The 14457-nt window shown below is 52.0% G+C and overlaps 1 protein-coding gene across 6 annotated transcripts in view; it reads right to left on the bottom strand.

Moving 5' to 3' along the window:
* Positions 1 to 14457, bottom strand: part of LINGO1 (leucine rich repeat and Ig domain containing 1) — a 260571-nt gene that overhangs the window by 18775 nt on the left and 227339 nt on the right. Inside the window, exons 1-2 of one of the 6 annotated variants that reach the window (XM_005884525.2) lie at positions 1436 to 1651; positions 815 to 943 (exon numbers count right to left, since the gene is read on the bottom strand). The exons of 3 other annotated variants lie outside the window; for them this stretch is intronic. In XM_005884525.2, coding sequence (XP_005884587.1) covers positions 815 to 853 — 39 coding nt within the window. In that variant the 5' untranslated portion in view covers positions 854 to 943; positions 1436 to 1651. 2 more of the 6 variants (XM_005884530.2, XM_005884528.2) reach the window with 2 other exon arrangements.

Genomic DNA, 14457 nt, shown 5'->3' with positions numbered 1-14457 from the left:
CCCGGGACGCTCTCTGCCGCGGCGTGGGGAGGGAACGCGAGGAGCGAGCTTGGGAGGGAGGGGGTCCAAGAGAGGGAGGCAGCGTGTGAGCGGCAGGAGCCAGGCGGGGGAGGAGAAGGCGCGGCCGCACCACCAAGGAAGGGGGAGGTGAGGTGGGGGCCTCGTCTCCTTTTCGCGAAGGGGGCGGAAGCGAGCAGCGCCCCAGCGCTGCTCTGCACCCATAGAACGGCGAAGCTGGCCAGGGGTGCGCCCTCCTCTCATGGGAGCCGGCGCCCGGGTGTCCAGCCTTGCACATGGCGCGCCCCTCCGAGTCCGGGCTCAGGGCCAATCACTGGCCAACGTGACCCTCCCTCTTGTGTGCGCTCACCCTCTTGTGTGGCCGTGTACGTGTGCATGTGAACCTGAGTGACATGTAGAGACACTGCACACTGCCATGTGAACGGACACACGTACGTCAAGGGGCAAAGCTCCCCACCCGGTCAGGGTGGTTTGGTCCAGAATCTCTGTCCTGCGCCTTCCCCCCTCTTCTCGGAAATGTCTGCGAGTCGCTGGAAGGCCCACAGGCTGGTGTCCTAGGGGGTCAGGGGGAAGCCCCAGGGGACTGCGAGGAAGGCGCGCTGGCTTAGTGGCTTTAACCCAAACCAGATCTTGCTCCCTCCTCCCCTTTGCAGCCCATTCCCGCCCAGCCTGGTTTCCTGTCCAGCAGAGGGCAGCAGGCCACTCTGTAAGACTCTGGCCACAGATACTGCACCCAGCGACTAGGAGAGGGCAGCATAGAGCTTCCGTCTGGGCTTGGTGGGCCCTCTTCTCGTACCCTTGCAAAGATCCAGGAAGTCCTGGGCTGGGGCCACATACTCCGATGAGACCAAGGAATGGAACCTCTCCTCAGACATCCAGATCCTCCTTGACCAGCAGATACAGATAATTGGCTGGCAGGGGTGTCCTGGTAAATAGAGCATGCTTAGTGGGCTAAGACCCTTGGGACCTCACCTCCTTCCACTGTACATTCCCTTTCATCTCCTTGAAGCCAGCACTTTAACACTAAGCTAGTTTGATTAGGATAACTACTAATGCTGATACTCGCCCCTTCTCCACAGTTGGGAGTGCATTCCTTTATCACACTAGTGCTCCTGACACCTTGGGCCCACAGGAGTAGGGGTTATGACAGGCAGAGAAGCTGAGGCTGGGTGGAGGAGACTGGCCCAAGGCCTCTCAGGCTTCAGACAGACCCCGAGATCCTGTTCCCAGTGCCTCTACCCACCCCCTCCCATGGAGCATGCCTGACATTCGTTGCAGATAACCTGGCTGGCACAGTGAGGCCACCAGTCTCACCCCCATCCCCAGCACAATCTTGCTTCTCCACTGTTCAGCCTCACACACGCAGCCCAAAAGTGTTGCACAGACCTTTTGTTCCAGCTAAACAGATTCTGCATACCTCTCAGTCTCACTGCCACACCACAGCTAGGGATAGTCTTGCCTGGAGAACCATCTCCTGTCTTCCATGTCTGTGTCCATCCTCATCCTAGGTTTGGCTGGAGCCCCCCTCCTAGCAGAAGCCGATGCTGTGCTGCTGTGCCCTCTGCATTCACCCTCCAACAATCCTGGGAGGAGACGCTGTTCCCCTGTGACAGAGTCAAGGAATCCCAAGCTCAGAGAGATTACTGACTTGCCTGTGGTCACACAGCTGGTAATACGCCTGGAAAGAGAATTTGAATCGCCTTCCGGGCTGAGAAAACCAGTAGGCGGCAGGCTTGGCTGAGGGAACTTATATGTGGGAGGGGAAGAGAACCGGTACAGGAGTCCTCCTCCCTTCAAGAGCCCAGCGAAGGCGGCTCCCTGGCCCCTCAACTCTGCTGCCTGAACCCCAACACAGGCTCCTGGCTCCCCCGTCTAGGCTATTTGTGAGTTACCCGTGTGCTCCCAACTCCCGCACCGCCTCCTCCCACCAGCCCAGCAAGAATAGACACGCTCATGCTCCAGCATGAAGGCCCCTCTAGACGTGAGCGAGAGCAGACCTGCAGGGGCTGGGAGCAGGGAGGGAAGGCGACGGCGGGGGCTATTCCTGGTGTGGCGTCTGACTCTGGAACAGCACAGCCTTGGCCTGTCTCCACCCCCCACTCACCTGCTCCCTGCCTCATTATCTCGTCAGAGAAGTGGGAGCGTGCCTAATGTCCCCCAGCTAGCCCCCAGATGCTGCCTGAGGAAGTTGGCATCTGGGGTAGGGTTCTCTGGGGCCCAAAATGACCCTTTCAGGGGTGACAGCAGAGCTGTGTCTGGGAGGAATTGCCCTGCAGCCTTAGTTCTACATTGCTAACAGTATCCAAGCCATTTCCCTTCCCTGTTTCTTCAAAAGAAATGACCTGTACCAGCATCCCCGGTCTTATTTCACCAGTGGAAATAATGGGAAGGGGAAGGCTTTAGGGGGAAGAACTTGAAGAAAAGGCCTTTTTGAGGATCCAGCCTGGGCTTGGTTAGAGTGCAGGTTCCTGACCTTGTCATCAGAGACCCCATAAAAGGGAGGCCTGTTACTGGGCTCTCACCCAGTCAGAGCCTCTACATGAGCTGCAGAACAGTCTGGAGAGCGGCCCCCAACCTGTCAGGGGTCCTAGGGCCATGGGGACATATGGGAGTGGCCCAGTCTGGGTCTTCACTGACACAACCAGGGAAAAATACTCAGGAGCTACCATTGAAGGTTCACCCACACCTCCCAGCCTTTGTCCTCACTGGCCCACCTGTTTGGCATGCCCTCTCCCTGTCTCCACCTGTGCTTTGAGACCAAAACTAAGACTGTTCTATTCCTGTCTTCTCTCCCTGGACTGAAATGGCCTCAGAGACAAGGCTCCAGTCTCATCCCTCTCTGTCCTCAGACTAGAAGCTCCCAATGGTAGGCCCAAGACCACATGTTATATGGATGGGCACAGAGCAGATCCTGGCTTTGGAGTGAAAACTCAACAACTCCCAGTCAATCAAGAGCTGATAGCCGTGAGAAAGAGACAGCCTGCTGCAGTCTGAGCCCTCACAGCAGAGCAGAGAAGCTGGAATGGGTTTGCCAGGAAACTCTGGAGAGGGGACAGGGCCCTCTAACATTTATTCCTCCCCTATAGTAAGCCAGGCTCTGAACTATACTTTATGTACTTCTCACTTCAAGACTGGTACTTCTATCCCCATTGTACAGATGAAAAAAACTGAGGCTCCCAGGGGACTGTTGAGTTGCTCAAGTTCACTCTGTGTGCAAGACGGCCAGCTGGGTTTTGCCTCTGATATCAGAGCCCAAGCCCTCTTCTCCCCGACTCTGGGGGAGCTGAGGATGCAAGATGAGGATGGGTCCCCCAAGAGCACAGGAAGGAATGGGTGGCACACAGGCCTGTCTGTATGCCTGCTCTGTGCTGGTCCTGCCTCTTGCATCCCAGCAGCTTGTGGGGTTTTATACTAATGATTATTTCTGAAGGCACTTGAAATTAATGACAGCTCTAAAATGGCTGGGGCAAGTGGAGTCACTGCTGAGACCTCTAATTAGCAAGAAAAACAAAGACCAGGAGTCCAGAAGGTGGGTGGGGGCTGGGCAAACAGCACGGGAGGGGGAAGGAACAAGAATGGGGGAGTGGGTTGGAGCCAGCATCCAGCTGGAAGTGCCCATGTCCCACTTTATGCTGTAAATTTGATTCTGACCTCTTATTGACTTGCTGTGTGACCAGGAGAGGGTCATTGCCCATCCTGGGGAAAGTTCCCCCAGCTATGCAGTGAGGTGTTGGCTTGGGGGTCTCTAAGCACAGGTCTCTGTGGCCCTGTCTAGACACTGGGGAGAGTGGGATGAGGCCTCCCACAGGGGCTCCTTGAATGACCCTGAATGACATCTGTGGCTTCAGCCTCCTAGGAACTCAGGGTCATTCCTGGACTCCTGGTCTTTGTTTTTCTTGCTAATAAGAGGTCTCAGCAGACTCCAATGCCCCAGCCATTTTAGAGAGGTGCCCAAGGACACAAAGGACAGCCCCCTTTTTCCAGAAGCCTGTTCTAAGCACCACAGTCTCCTGCTCTGAGCTGGCCTTTGTGTCCTTGGACACCTCTCCGAGTCTTGGTTTCCTCCTCAGTAAGATGGGAATATCGGTAAAACCCATTTCACAGGGTTAGTGTTAGGATCTCATTACTTAATATATATCCAGTACTTGATGCTGGGCCTGGCACATAGTAGGTTCTTGATAAATGCAGGTATTTTCGTGGTTATTATACTTACTGTTATGCTTGCTGTCTGCCTCTGAGCCTGTAGGCCCTCCTTATCCCACTTCTAGGAATATATCCCAAGAAACTAGAAACACCAATTAGAAAGGATATATGCACCCCTATGTTCATAGCAGCACAATTCACCGTAGCAAAGATTTGGAAACAGCCTAAGTGCCCATCAGTAGATGAGTGGATTAAAAAACTGTGGTACATCTACACAATGGAATACTACACTGCGGTAAAAAAGAAGGAGTTCTTACCATTTGCAACAGCATGGATGGAACTGGAAAGCATTATGCTAAGTGAAATAAGCCAGTCAGAGAAAGATAAATATCACATGATCTCACTCTTTTATGGAATATAATGAACAACATAAACTGATGAACAAAAACAGATCCAGAGACAGAGAAGCATCGATCAGACCGTCAAACCTCAGAGGGTGGGAATATGCAAACATATAAGCCTAACCAATGGACACAGACAACAGGGGTGTGAGGGCATGTGTGGGGGGATGGGGAGTAATGTGGGGATAAGGACACATATGTAATAACTTAATCAATAAAAAATTAAAAATAAATAAATAAATAAAGGTCCTGGCAGCATTCCCACTAGGAAAGGCCTTGACCGAGTTCTTCATCCTTTGAGGATCAGGAACACCAGGAAGGCAGGGACTAATCTTGTGTTGCCTCCAGTTTCCACAGACAGCCCAGAGTCCTGATTCCAGAGGGTGTGATGTGTACAAATTAAAGTCGACTGAAATCCATTATTCAGAACAGACCAATGGGCTTCTCTGTGGAAGGGGCCAGGATGTGGGGGCCAGGAGTACTCTTAAATCCTCAACTCTCACGTCCCCTCATCTCAGGGTCTTGGTCACCCACACCTCCACTGGAAATATCCCAGTATCAGCAACATCTACTTATCTAGAAGCAACATAGGCAGCAGCCTCCACTACTTGGAATCACACTAAGAACCAGGGGAGTCAAAAGGCTCTGGGAGGCCCCAAGGCAGAAGCACTGTAGAGAGACAAGGTCCCAGGGCTGGCCCCTGCTCAGCCTATTCACACAGCCCTACTGAGCTGTGCACCTGGTTGCTGCATCCATAGTAGCTGAGAAGCAGGAAATTTGTCTGGGTCCAGCAGGAAGGGGGCTTGTTAGCCCTTCCATCCAGAAGCCCATCTGGGAAATACCTGACGTTCCTGACTTTGCAGTTAGCTCTTCTTAGAACACAGGGAAGTGTACACTCCATTACACACACACACACACACGCACACACACACACACACACACACACACCACTGAAATAATTAAATTGAGGGCAAAACAAAAAAGCAAACACAAAAGGCAGTTTGTGTGAAGGGACCACTCCCTGGTCTTTGGGAATCTGGGCTCCAGGCTTGGCAGAAAATCTTCTCCCAAAGGTGTGGGCTCAGCTATCCACATGGCTCATGTCAGGGGGTACTTGCGCTAATGTGTGCAAACAGGCAGCATGATTAGCAAATCCATTTATTAAGTGCTTGTCATGAGTTCTGTTGTGCAGGAAACTTGTTTATTAACTGAAGTTAGAACCTATTATTAACTTAAGTCAAAAGCGGTGTGGCAGCTCAGAAGGTCTCCTGCCTCAGGGCCAAGCAGTCTTGAGTTCCAGTCCTGGCTCTATATCTAACCTTGTGACCCTAGGCAAGTCACTTCACCTCTCTGAGCCCTGTAAGAGGCAGCCCCTAAGATGACCCCAGATAGTCCCTGCCTTATGGTATCCTGCCCTCCCCACTACATGTGCAATCTCCTACCTTCAAATGTGGCCTGGACTAATTGGCTCATTTATGGCAGAAGTAATACCACTTCTGATATGAGGTTACAAAAAGACCGCGGCTTCCATCTTTGGTGCCCTCATTCCGTTACATGCTTGTTCTCTATGACAGAGGCCAATTGCCATGTGAATAGCTGCTCTGTTGAGAAGCCTGCATGGAAAGAAACTGATGTCTCTAACTAACACCTCACAAGGAACCGAGACCTGCCAATAGCCACACGCGCAGGCTTGGATGCAGACCTTCCCCAAGTCCAGCCCTGAGATGACTGATACTCTGGCTGACACCTTGACTGCACCTTTGTGAGAGGCCTTGAGCCAGACACACCCAGCTAAGCCTCACCTGACCCACAGAAACTCTAAGATAATAAATATTTGTTATTTTAAGCCACTGAGTTTTGGGGTGATTTGTTACAAAGAAATTGGTAACTAATACCTGCTCCAACTGTAAAATGAGCATAAAAATTCCTTTCTCCCAATAGGACTGGGCATTGAGACAATGCAAAGTACCTGCTGCCAGCCTGGGTGAGAAATGACAGAGCAACTAGGTGCTTATCCAGTAGAGTTGAAAAGATACACAACTGTGACCCAACAACTCCCTCCTGGGTATATAACCTGGAGAGATACGCCTATGGAAGCAAGTACAGGAACACTCACTGGGGTGCCATTGTTGGGAGAAGGCATGAACAGAATGTGTCACAATCACACAGTGGAATATTATGCAACACTGAAAACAGATACGCTGGGGTTACCTGCATCAGTGTGGATTACCCCACAAACACAATGTTGATGAAAACACCCAAGACGTGTATAAGATAATACCATTTACATAAGGTTTAAAAACAAACCCTAGACTGTGTATGGCCACCTACATATATAGGAAAAATATAAAAACATGCATGGGAATGATCAACACCAGTGTTGCCTCTGGGGAGAGAAGAAACAGAGGTAGTAGAGTTGGGCCTATCCCAAACCCTACACTCTGAAGTGTTCACCATGAGCAGGCACAGTAGTTCTCACTCATTTAATTCTTTCAGCAACCACATGGGGTCCATTCAATTATTATATCTTCTTACAGAGGAAGAAATGGAGGCTCAGGGTCTCCAGGGAGATATTCCTGGGCTTTCAAGTCCAGTGGGAGGCCAGGGCTTGATTCCTCAATTTGCCACTAACTAGGAGAGGCCATATTATCTCCCTGGCCTTGGTCTATTCTTCTGTAGAACAGGAGAGACTTGCCCCCTTCTCCCTTCGTAGGTGTAGAATGAGAATCTTGGAAAGTCTGTGTAAATCAATCTGAAATATTTTCAGAGGCCCCCATGAGCCAAGCCTGGAGCAAGCTACATAGTAGGAGAGACTAAAAACAAAAAGGTATAGACAAGAGAAGGTGTGAATTAGAAGATGATTCAATTCAACACAATTCAGTTCAATTTTACCTCGATTCAGTTCACAGACAGACAATGGTTAAGGTTAAGGAATATTGCTTGAGCACCCACAACATAATGGACCCTATATTTGGTGCTTTTATCATTTATCTCACATAAGCCTCAACCACAACCCAGTAAAGTAGGAACTGTTATTATCCCCATATAACAAATGAGGAAAATAGGATCAGGGAAGGTAAGCTACTTCCCCAGGTCACACAGCAGAGCTGAGATAGTCTCTCCCTCCATCCTACCCTGCCCTCTGTTTTATGCTGGGGGCATAGATAGAGGGCCCAGGCCTTGCTGCACTCTGGGGGCCCCAGCCCAGAGCAAGAAGGTCTGGTGGAGTTGGGAGGAAAGGGAGATGTGTGTGGCTGCAGTAGTCAGGAAAGGTTTCCTGGAAGAGGGGGTGGGACCAGGGCTTCAGTGGGCTCACTAGTGGTGAAGCAGGTGGAGGCATCCCTCCATCTACATCTTTCCATTAATTCACTCAACAAACACTACAGCTTTCTCTGTGCCCCAGATAGGCCTGGTCTAGTAGGAAGGTTCAATGCAACATGATCCAGGCTGAGGTGAGGAAAGCGTTGGGAGTCATGCACACACAGGGCAGGCACTGGGGAGTCATGATAGATAACCAGGAGGTAGGAAAGGTGACAATGGCTGAGCTGAAATCCAAAGGGTGAGCAGGAGTCAACCAGCTGTACAGTGGGGCATGGTGCTCTGAGCAGAGAAAACAGCAGGTGCAAAGGCCTGACCCAGAATGGTGGGGAAAGGCAACTGGCCTGAGTGGTTTCAGCTCAGCTGAGGGGGGGCGGGGGCTGAGGCTGCCACCCTCTCCCTCTCAGGTAGAGTGTTTGCTTGCTGTGTTCTCTAGCCAGCTAGGTCCCCAGGCCAGCACAGCCCTGTTAGGCAGGCTGCGCTCTCTCCAAAGGGATTAAGAGCAGGGGAATTTGAACCATAATAGTGCATGTAATTATGTACAAAAATGAAGGAGAGCTCCTTAATAATTGATGGTGGGAGAAAGTAAATATCAGCAGAGGCTCCCAGCTGCATCACCCCATTCCATCTGGCTGGGACTGAGGGCAGCTGCATGGTCACTAATATGCCTATAAATTATTGGAATTATAAGATGAACCATACACAACTTGTTAGATAAGTCTAACAAAGGGCAGTCAGTGCCTGGCATTGTATGGACTTGCCCACACCCTCCCAGATTGCAGAGGGAGATGGATGAGGGTTGGGTATGGCGAGAGGCTGAAATCTGGCTGCCTCACTCCCTTCCTGCTCTTCTGACCCACTGTGGAGTCAGGGGGTGGTGGGAGAGAGAGGAGGTCCACAGACATAAAGAGCCAAACCTGGCTGTGAGCTCCCCATCACTGTGGTGTGCAAGCAGCTGCTGGACAGACCTGCCACAGAGGATGCTAGGGGGGCCTGAAGAACTCTGAGGTTCTGCGCAGCCTGATTTGCCGAGGCAGGTTGGGGTCCTGGAAAGAACTGGATACTAGAGCCAGACACATAGGTGCACATCCCAGGAAGCCTCTTGCTGGCTGTGTGACCTTGGGCATGTCACCTACCTCTGAGTCGCTTTCCATTCACACTATCTGGGGAGTGTGGAGATGGTCCAGGAGCGAGCATACAGGTATGATATTCCTGGTGCACAGTAGGGCACTCCTTCTCCTTCTCTCATCCACCCCAATCTTACAGGGCTCCGAATTAGATCAGGCCTAATGAGGCTTCCCTCCACCAGGCCCTGTTTATACTTCATTAAAGCCTGAGTCCAGGCTATGAGTAAGAAGGGAGGAGCAGCTGAGGAAGGGAAGGTGTCTGCTGCCAGTGCTTGGCCCACTCTAGGCTCCACCACACACAGGGCACCCCCATCCCCAGGGAGCAGAGAAGAAAGATGAAGGCAGGGTTCTAGAGCCAGAGCTACCACCGCAGAGAGGCTTTGGGGGGGGGGCGAGGGGGGGGAGTAGGAGTGGTGGCTGGAAATAATGTTATTTTGGCTCCTTGATGGTGGAGAGCTTGAACTCCACTATTTCTCAAATTTGGGGTCTGCAGTCTCTCAGATACAGCTTGATTTGGGCACTTGGATGTCCCTGGTGTGCTCAGCTCTGGGAAGGGCATAGGGAAGGTGCCCTCACCGCAGCCTGGCCCTAGAAAAGCAGTCAGATCACCCTCCATAACCCTCCCAAGGGCACACAGGGAGCAGGGCTGGGCTCATCACTTGGGCTTTGGGCAGCAGATAGGCTCTTGTCCCCAGTCCCCAAATACCCTCAGGAGAGCATTAGTTCTCTCAGTAGTTTCCTTCTCCCAAAAGAAGGGAATCCTGAAAGTTCTTATCAGCTACACTTTGGGCTTGGGCTCTCCTCCAGTGGTTTTCTCTGCACCCCTTTATCTTATCTTGTGCAGCCTTGGTCTGTCCCACTATGGCCTGTTTTGCAGATACACAGAGAGGCATTGCAGCTGCCCAAGTCAGAGTTGAGGCCTGGAGCCTGGGCCTCCTACCTTTCCCCACACCAGCTGAACTCAGCCCCAGGAGGAGGTGGGGGAGATTATGGCATCACAATTGGTGCTCAGCATCATGTTGTGACAGCCACTGTGGTGTGGTGTTCCCAGGAGCTCTTTTGCTGCATGAGAACTCTCAGCCATTGGCACGTCCCTGTCTGGCACCTGCCCAGTGGGCTGGGGGCAGCTGGCAGCAGGTGCCTACAGTGATAGCCAGGTAGCCTGGTCTGAGAGGGATGGAGGCATCTTCAAGGGACAACTCCTGGGACTGGGTGCTCATTCTGAGCCCTAAGGACATCTTTGCCCAGGATCACATAGGTCATATGTGGGGAAGTTGAAAGGTGTCTGTCTGGTTTCAAAGTCTGCACCAAAGTGAATGGGGGAGCATGCAGAATGTGCCCCCAGCTACTACAAAGAACTTGGCAGGGTGCTTACTTTTGGGGGTGGGCTGGTCAGGTCAGACCACAGCCCCTCATGGCTCTCACAGATCAGCATCAGCCCCACCCTGATAGCCTCTCTCTCTCTCTCTCTCTCTCTCTCTCTCTCTCTCTCTCACACACACACACACACACACACACACACACACTCCCCATCTCTCTGGCTGACTCTCCTCTCAGAGGATCAGGGGAGAGAAAGGCAGACCTGACTCTCAGCTAGTGACAGGTGAACCTGACCAGGTCCCCTGAGTGATGCTGAGGGCTGAGAAGGAATGGGGCACAAAAAGGCTACCTGGCTGAACCAGGTAGGAGAGCAGGCCCCTGGGGGTAGGACCGGAGGTATGGCAATCCTCAAAGGCAAGGAAGGTGCCCTTTCCCCCTTATCTAGGTCAGGCCTTCATAAGGACTGCTGGAACCATCAACAATAGGTTGCACCGAGGGAAGAGAGGCTCGTGGGATGTGTGGAAGGTGGTACATAGGGAGGGAAGCCCTTGAGTATCTCCAGGGTCTCTTCTTGCTATGTGGCTCTATATGCCCCATTCCTGCCATTCTTGGGTGTGGGTCAGGGAAGAGGAGGTATAGAAGGTGGCCTTCCCCAAGCTCTATGGGATAGTGTTTACACCCAGAGAGGATCCACAACTCAGGCCCAGAGATAGTAAGCCAAGGGGAAATCTCAGGTAGGGATGCAAGAAACCAGGGCATCCTTCCTGAGAGTCTGTGCCAGCCCCCAGCAGAATGCTTGGGCTTTTTGCCCTCCTACCTCATCCCCCTCTACTATGGGATTGGATAGGGGGATGATATGTCTGCAAACAGGAAAATGGGTGGGTGTGATGAGTGGGAAAACCTTCTGGAATATGGACGCCTCTGAGCAGAGCACTTGGGCAAGTCCTTTCCCTAATCCAAAAAGTCATGAGGATTACATGAGATAATCCATTCAGGGCCTTGGGCACTGAATGGTCAGCCCTCAAGAGAGTGACCACTGTGGTAGAGTCTAGTTGGTGCAGTAGTGTCTGCTTTGTGTATGTATTAGTTTGTTGTGTTAGTGGTTATCAAAAATACTAGTGGCCTGTGCACAAATTCATGCACATTGAAGGGAAATTAATTAGAAGAAATATTTTAATATCACTATTCACCCTTGCTCTATAATAAAAGTGTCAACCAAATTCACGATCGACAATGACAGATTGAAACACAGGCATGCAATTGGCACCAGCGAGAGCTTAATATGTATCGTGCACGTGCAAGTCAATGTTTAATTTTAAATTGCCAGTGTGCATCATAATTACCAGCTGGTCGGTCAGTCAGATGGTTGGATGGATGGACAGTCGGTCACTTTTATATATATAGAAAATATAATTGTGTTGTGTGGCAGATCTATGGTGAGTGTATCACTGTTAAACAGGAGGTGTCATCTCTGTTGTGTGTGTCAGAGTTAAGCTTCCTGAGCAGGACTTTTCTGCGTCTCCCACATTCTCCAAGGCTTCTCGCCACAGTCAGAAAACCCAAGTCCCCTTTTAGGGCTTCCTGGCTGTGCTGGGGAAGAGCAGCACCTGTGGTCTGTATCTGGGCAGTGCCAGCTCTCTCTGTCCCTTCTCTGCCAACGTTATCCTGGAAGCCTGCAACTGGCTACCAGAAGCTGGAGACCAGGTGGATGAGGGGAAGCTCTGGTTCTGGGGGTCCCAAGGGCAGACCTGAGCATCTACCTGCTCCTTCTGGGCCCTCCACCTGCTTGAGGCATTTCTGTTACCTGGGAAATGAGGGTGCTGTTGGTGGAAGTGTGAGTGACACCAGGAGGGCAAGAGAGAACCAGCACATGTACCTGAGATGACAGGAAATGAGCCCAGAGCCAGCCTGAGCTCAGGGCAGGCTAAGCTCTAACTGACTTCTCACTGGCCACTCCTAAAGCTGATGAACACAGCGCTGGGCTGGCTCCCTCAATCCCTCCAGCAACATGTGCAGAAGGGGCTGCTGTGCCCATTTCACAGATGAAAAACTAAAGCTCAGAAAAGGGAGATGACTTGTCCTAGTAAAGCCAGGACCAGTGGCCAGGTCTGGCCCTGGTGACATTCACCGAGTTTTAGGGTTGGATAGAGGACCCCTCTTCACTGGATAAAGGATGTGGCTCAGGCTGGCTGCCCACTGTGGAATGATCTGGAAAGTCTCAGATAATGGGAGGGCCCCCACACTCTCAAACCAAAACATGGGCACAATATACTCAGATGCAGTGTTCATATCACCTGCTGGGGCATGAAAACAAGCCATAAACTCCTGCACTGCCATAATGGCTCATAGGGCAAGTAGGGAGAGGGCCCTGGTGTGCCCTCCAGAAATTTCCTAGTGCACACCCAGACACTCCTCTTCCCAGGACTGGCCTGTCTGGGAGCCTTCATCCTTCCCCAAAGAGAACAGGGTCAAGACCACTCAGTCCCTCTCCAAATCAGGGGCAGAGTTTTCTGGGAGGAGGCGGCCCTGGCCAGCCAGCTTGCAAAGACTTCATACATCACAGCTCATGATGCAGGGGTCAGGGAGGACCCCCAGGGTACACAATGGGTTGGGGAGAATGGGGAGCTGACCTTGAGGCATGCTCCTTCTCACCATCTCTCCCTAGAGCAGCCCAAGCAGCAGGCAGAGGGGTGGACCTCATCACCACTCATCCTTCCAGTGCCCAGCTCTCTCTCCACTCTAAAACTTGGCAGGGCCATTTTCACATTAGTTAACAAGCTAGGGGAGGGGGTTCTTGCACATCTCATGGCTAAGATAAATGCCAGCAATGTCTGAAGTGTGAGAAGCACCATGAATAAATGAAGGCAGGTTGGTCCCTGCAGGCCCTTAGTTACAGGCCTGCGCTCACTTTGTACCCACACATGTTTTACTGGTCCCACTGGAGAGCTAACTCCAGACCCACTTTAGAATGGCTGGCAGCCTTTCCTTAAGCCAGCAGTTAGCTCTGAACTGAAGAACAGAGAAGCAGTTAAACACCTTATTGATAATTCTCCCCTTGTGGTGGACATTAGCCAGCCTCACTCAGGTGTGGAAGAGGAGACAGCCCAGGAGCATAAGATCCCAAGTGGTTCTCGGACACATACACTGCCTGGGGGTGCCAGGAAACTCCAGAAGAGCCTCAGCCTAGTTGGCAGTCAGGGTGAGTCCAGTGAACGAGTGAGTGTATGAGCTGCCTCAGTTTCCCTATCTACAAATTGGGACAGCACTGCCTATATTACCTGATTCATGCATGGGCCAGCAACATGAGAAGGGTGGTGAAGGGTCTTCTGCATGAGCCTGGTGTGGGTGTGATTGGGACAGGCATACCTATGGCCTCCATAGTTAACAAGCTGGGGGAAAGGGGTGACTGTATATCTCATGGCTAAGATAAATGCCAGCGACGTCTGAAGTGTGAGAAGCATCATGAACAAATGCTTGTTCCTACTTGTCAGGGGAGTGTGGCCCCACCCAAACACAGCTCCCCCCGCACACCACCACACACCAGCCTGCAGGAAGACCTGGGCAGGCACATGGATACACTGCCCACCATGGGCACGCATGCTAGCACACTCTGGTTCTGTCCCCAGAAGGAATCCTGCTTCCCAGCTCCCTGCTGTCATGGCAACCAAGAGAGCTGACTGGAGTGGGGGCGGAAAGTGGTGAGGGGACCAGGCTGTAGCTCATAATTCATCCAGAGGCCAAGTTTTCCTTTCCTCTTCTTTGTGCCCCAAATGTAGTCACAAATCTATGAGCAGGAGGGGCATGGCAGGAACCCGGGGTTTCTCCACTTCCAAGAGGGCCAGAGTAGAGGCTAACCAGCCCTCCCTCTTGGGAGCAGCTGTGGCAGAGCATAAACACACATTCAGGGCCAGCCCCTGGCCCAGACTCTCCCCCAGCTGAGTCTGTGTGATATTATCCCAAATCCATTCTCACGGCCTGAAATTACAGCATGAGAGATTTCCTCCATGTGCCTCTGAGGCACCTCTGTCTCCATAAGTGACTGAGCTGGCACTAGCTGACAGCCAGGGAGGGCAGGCTCATCTAAACTGGGCCCAGAAGGAGGCAGGCCCTGCCACAGACCCGGGGCCGGG

This window comes from Myotis brandtii, unplaced genomic scaffold (genome assembly GCF_000412655.1).
Source record: "Myotis brandtii unplaced genomic scaffold, ASM41265v1 scaffold838, whole genome shotgun sequence".
Lineage (NCBI taxonomy): Eukaryota > Metazoa > Chordata > Mammalia > Chiroptera > Vespertilionidae > Myotis > Myotis brandtii.
This window is presented reverse-complemented; position numbering and strand designations above follow the sequence as displayed.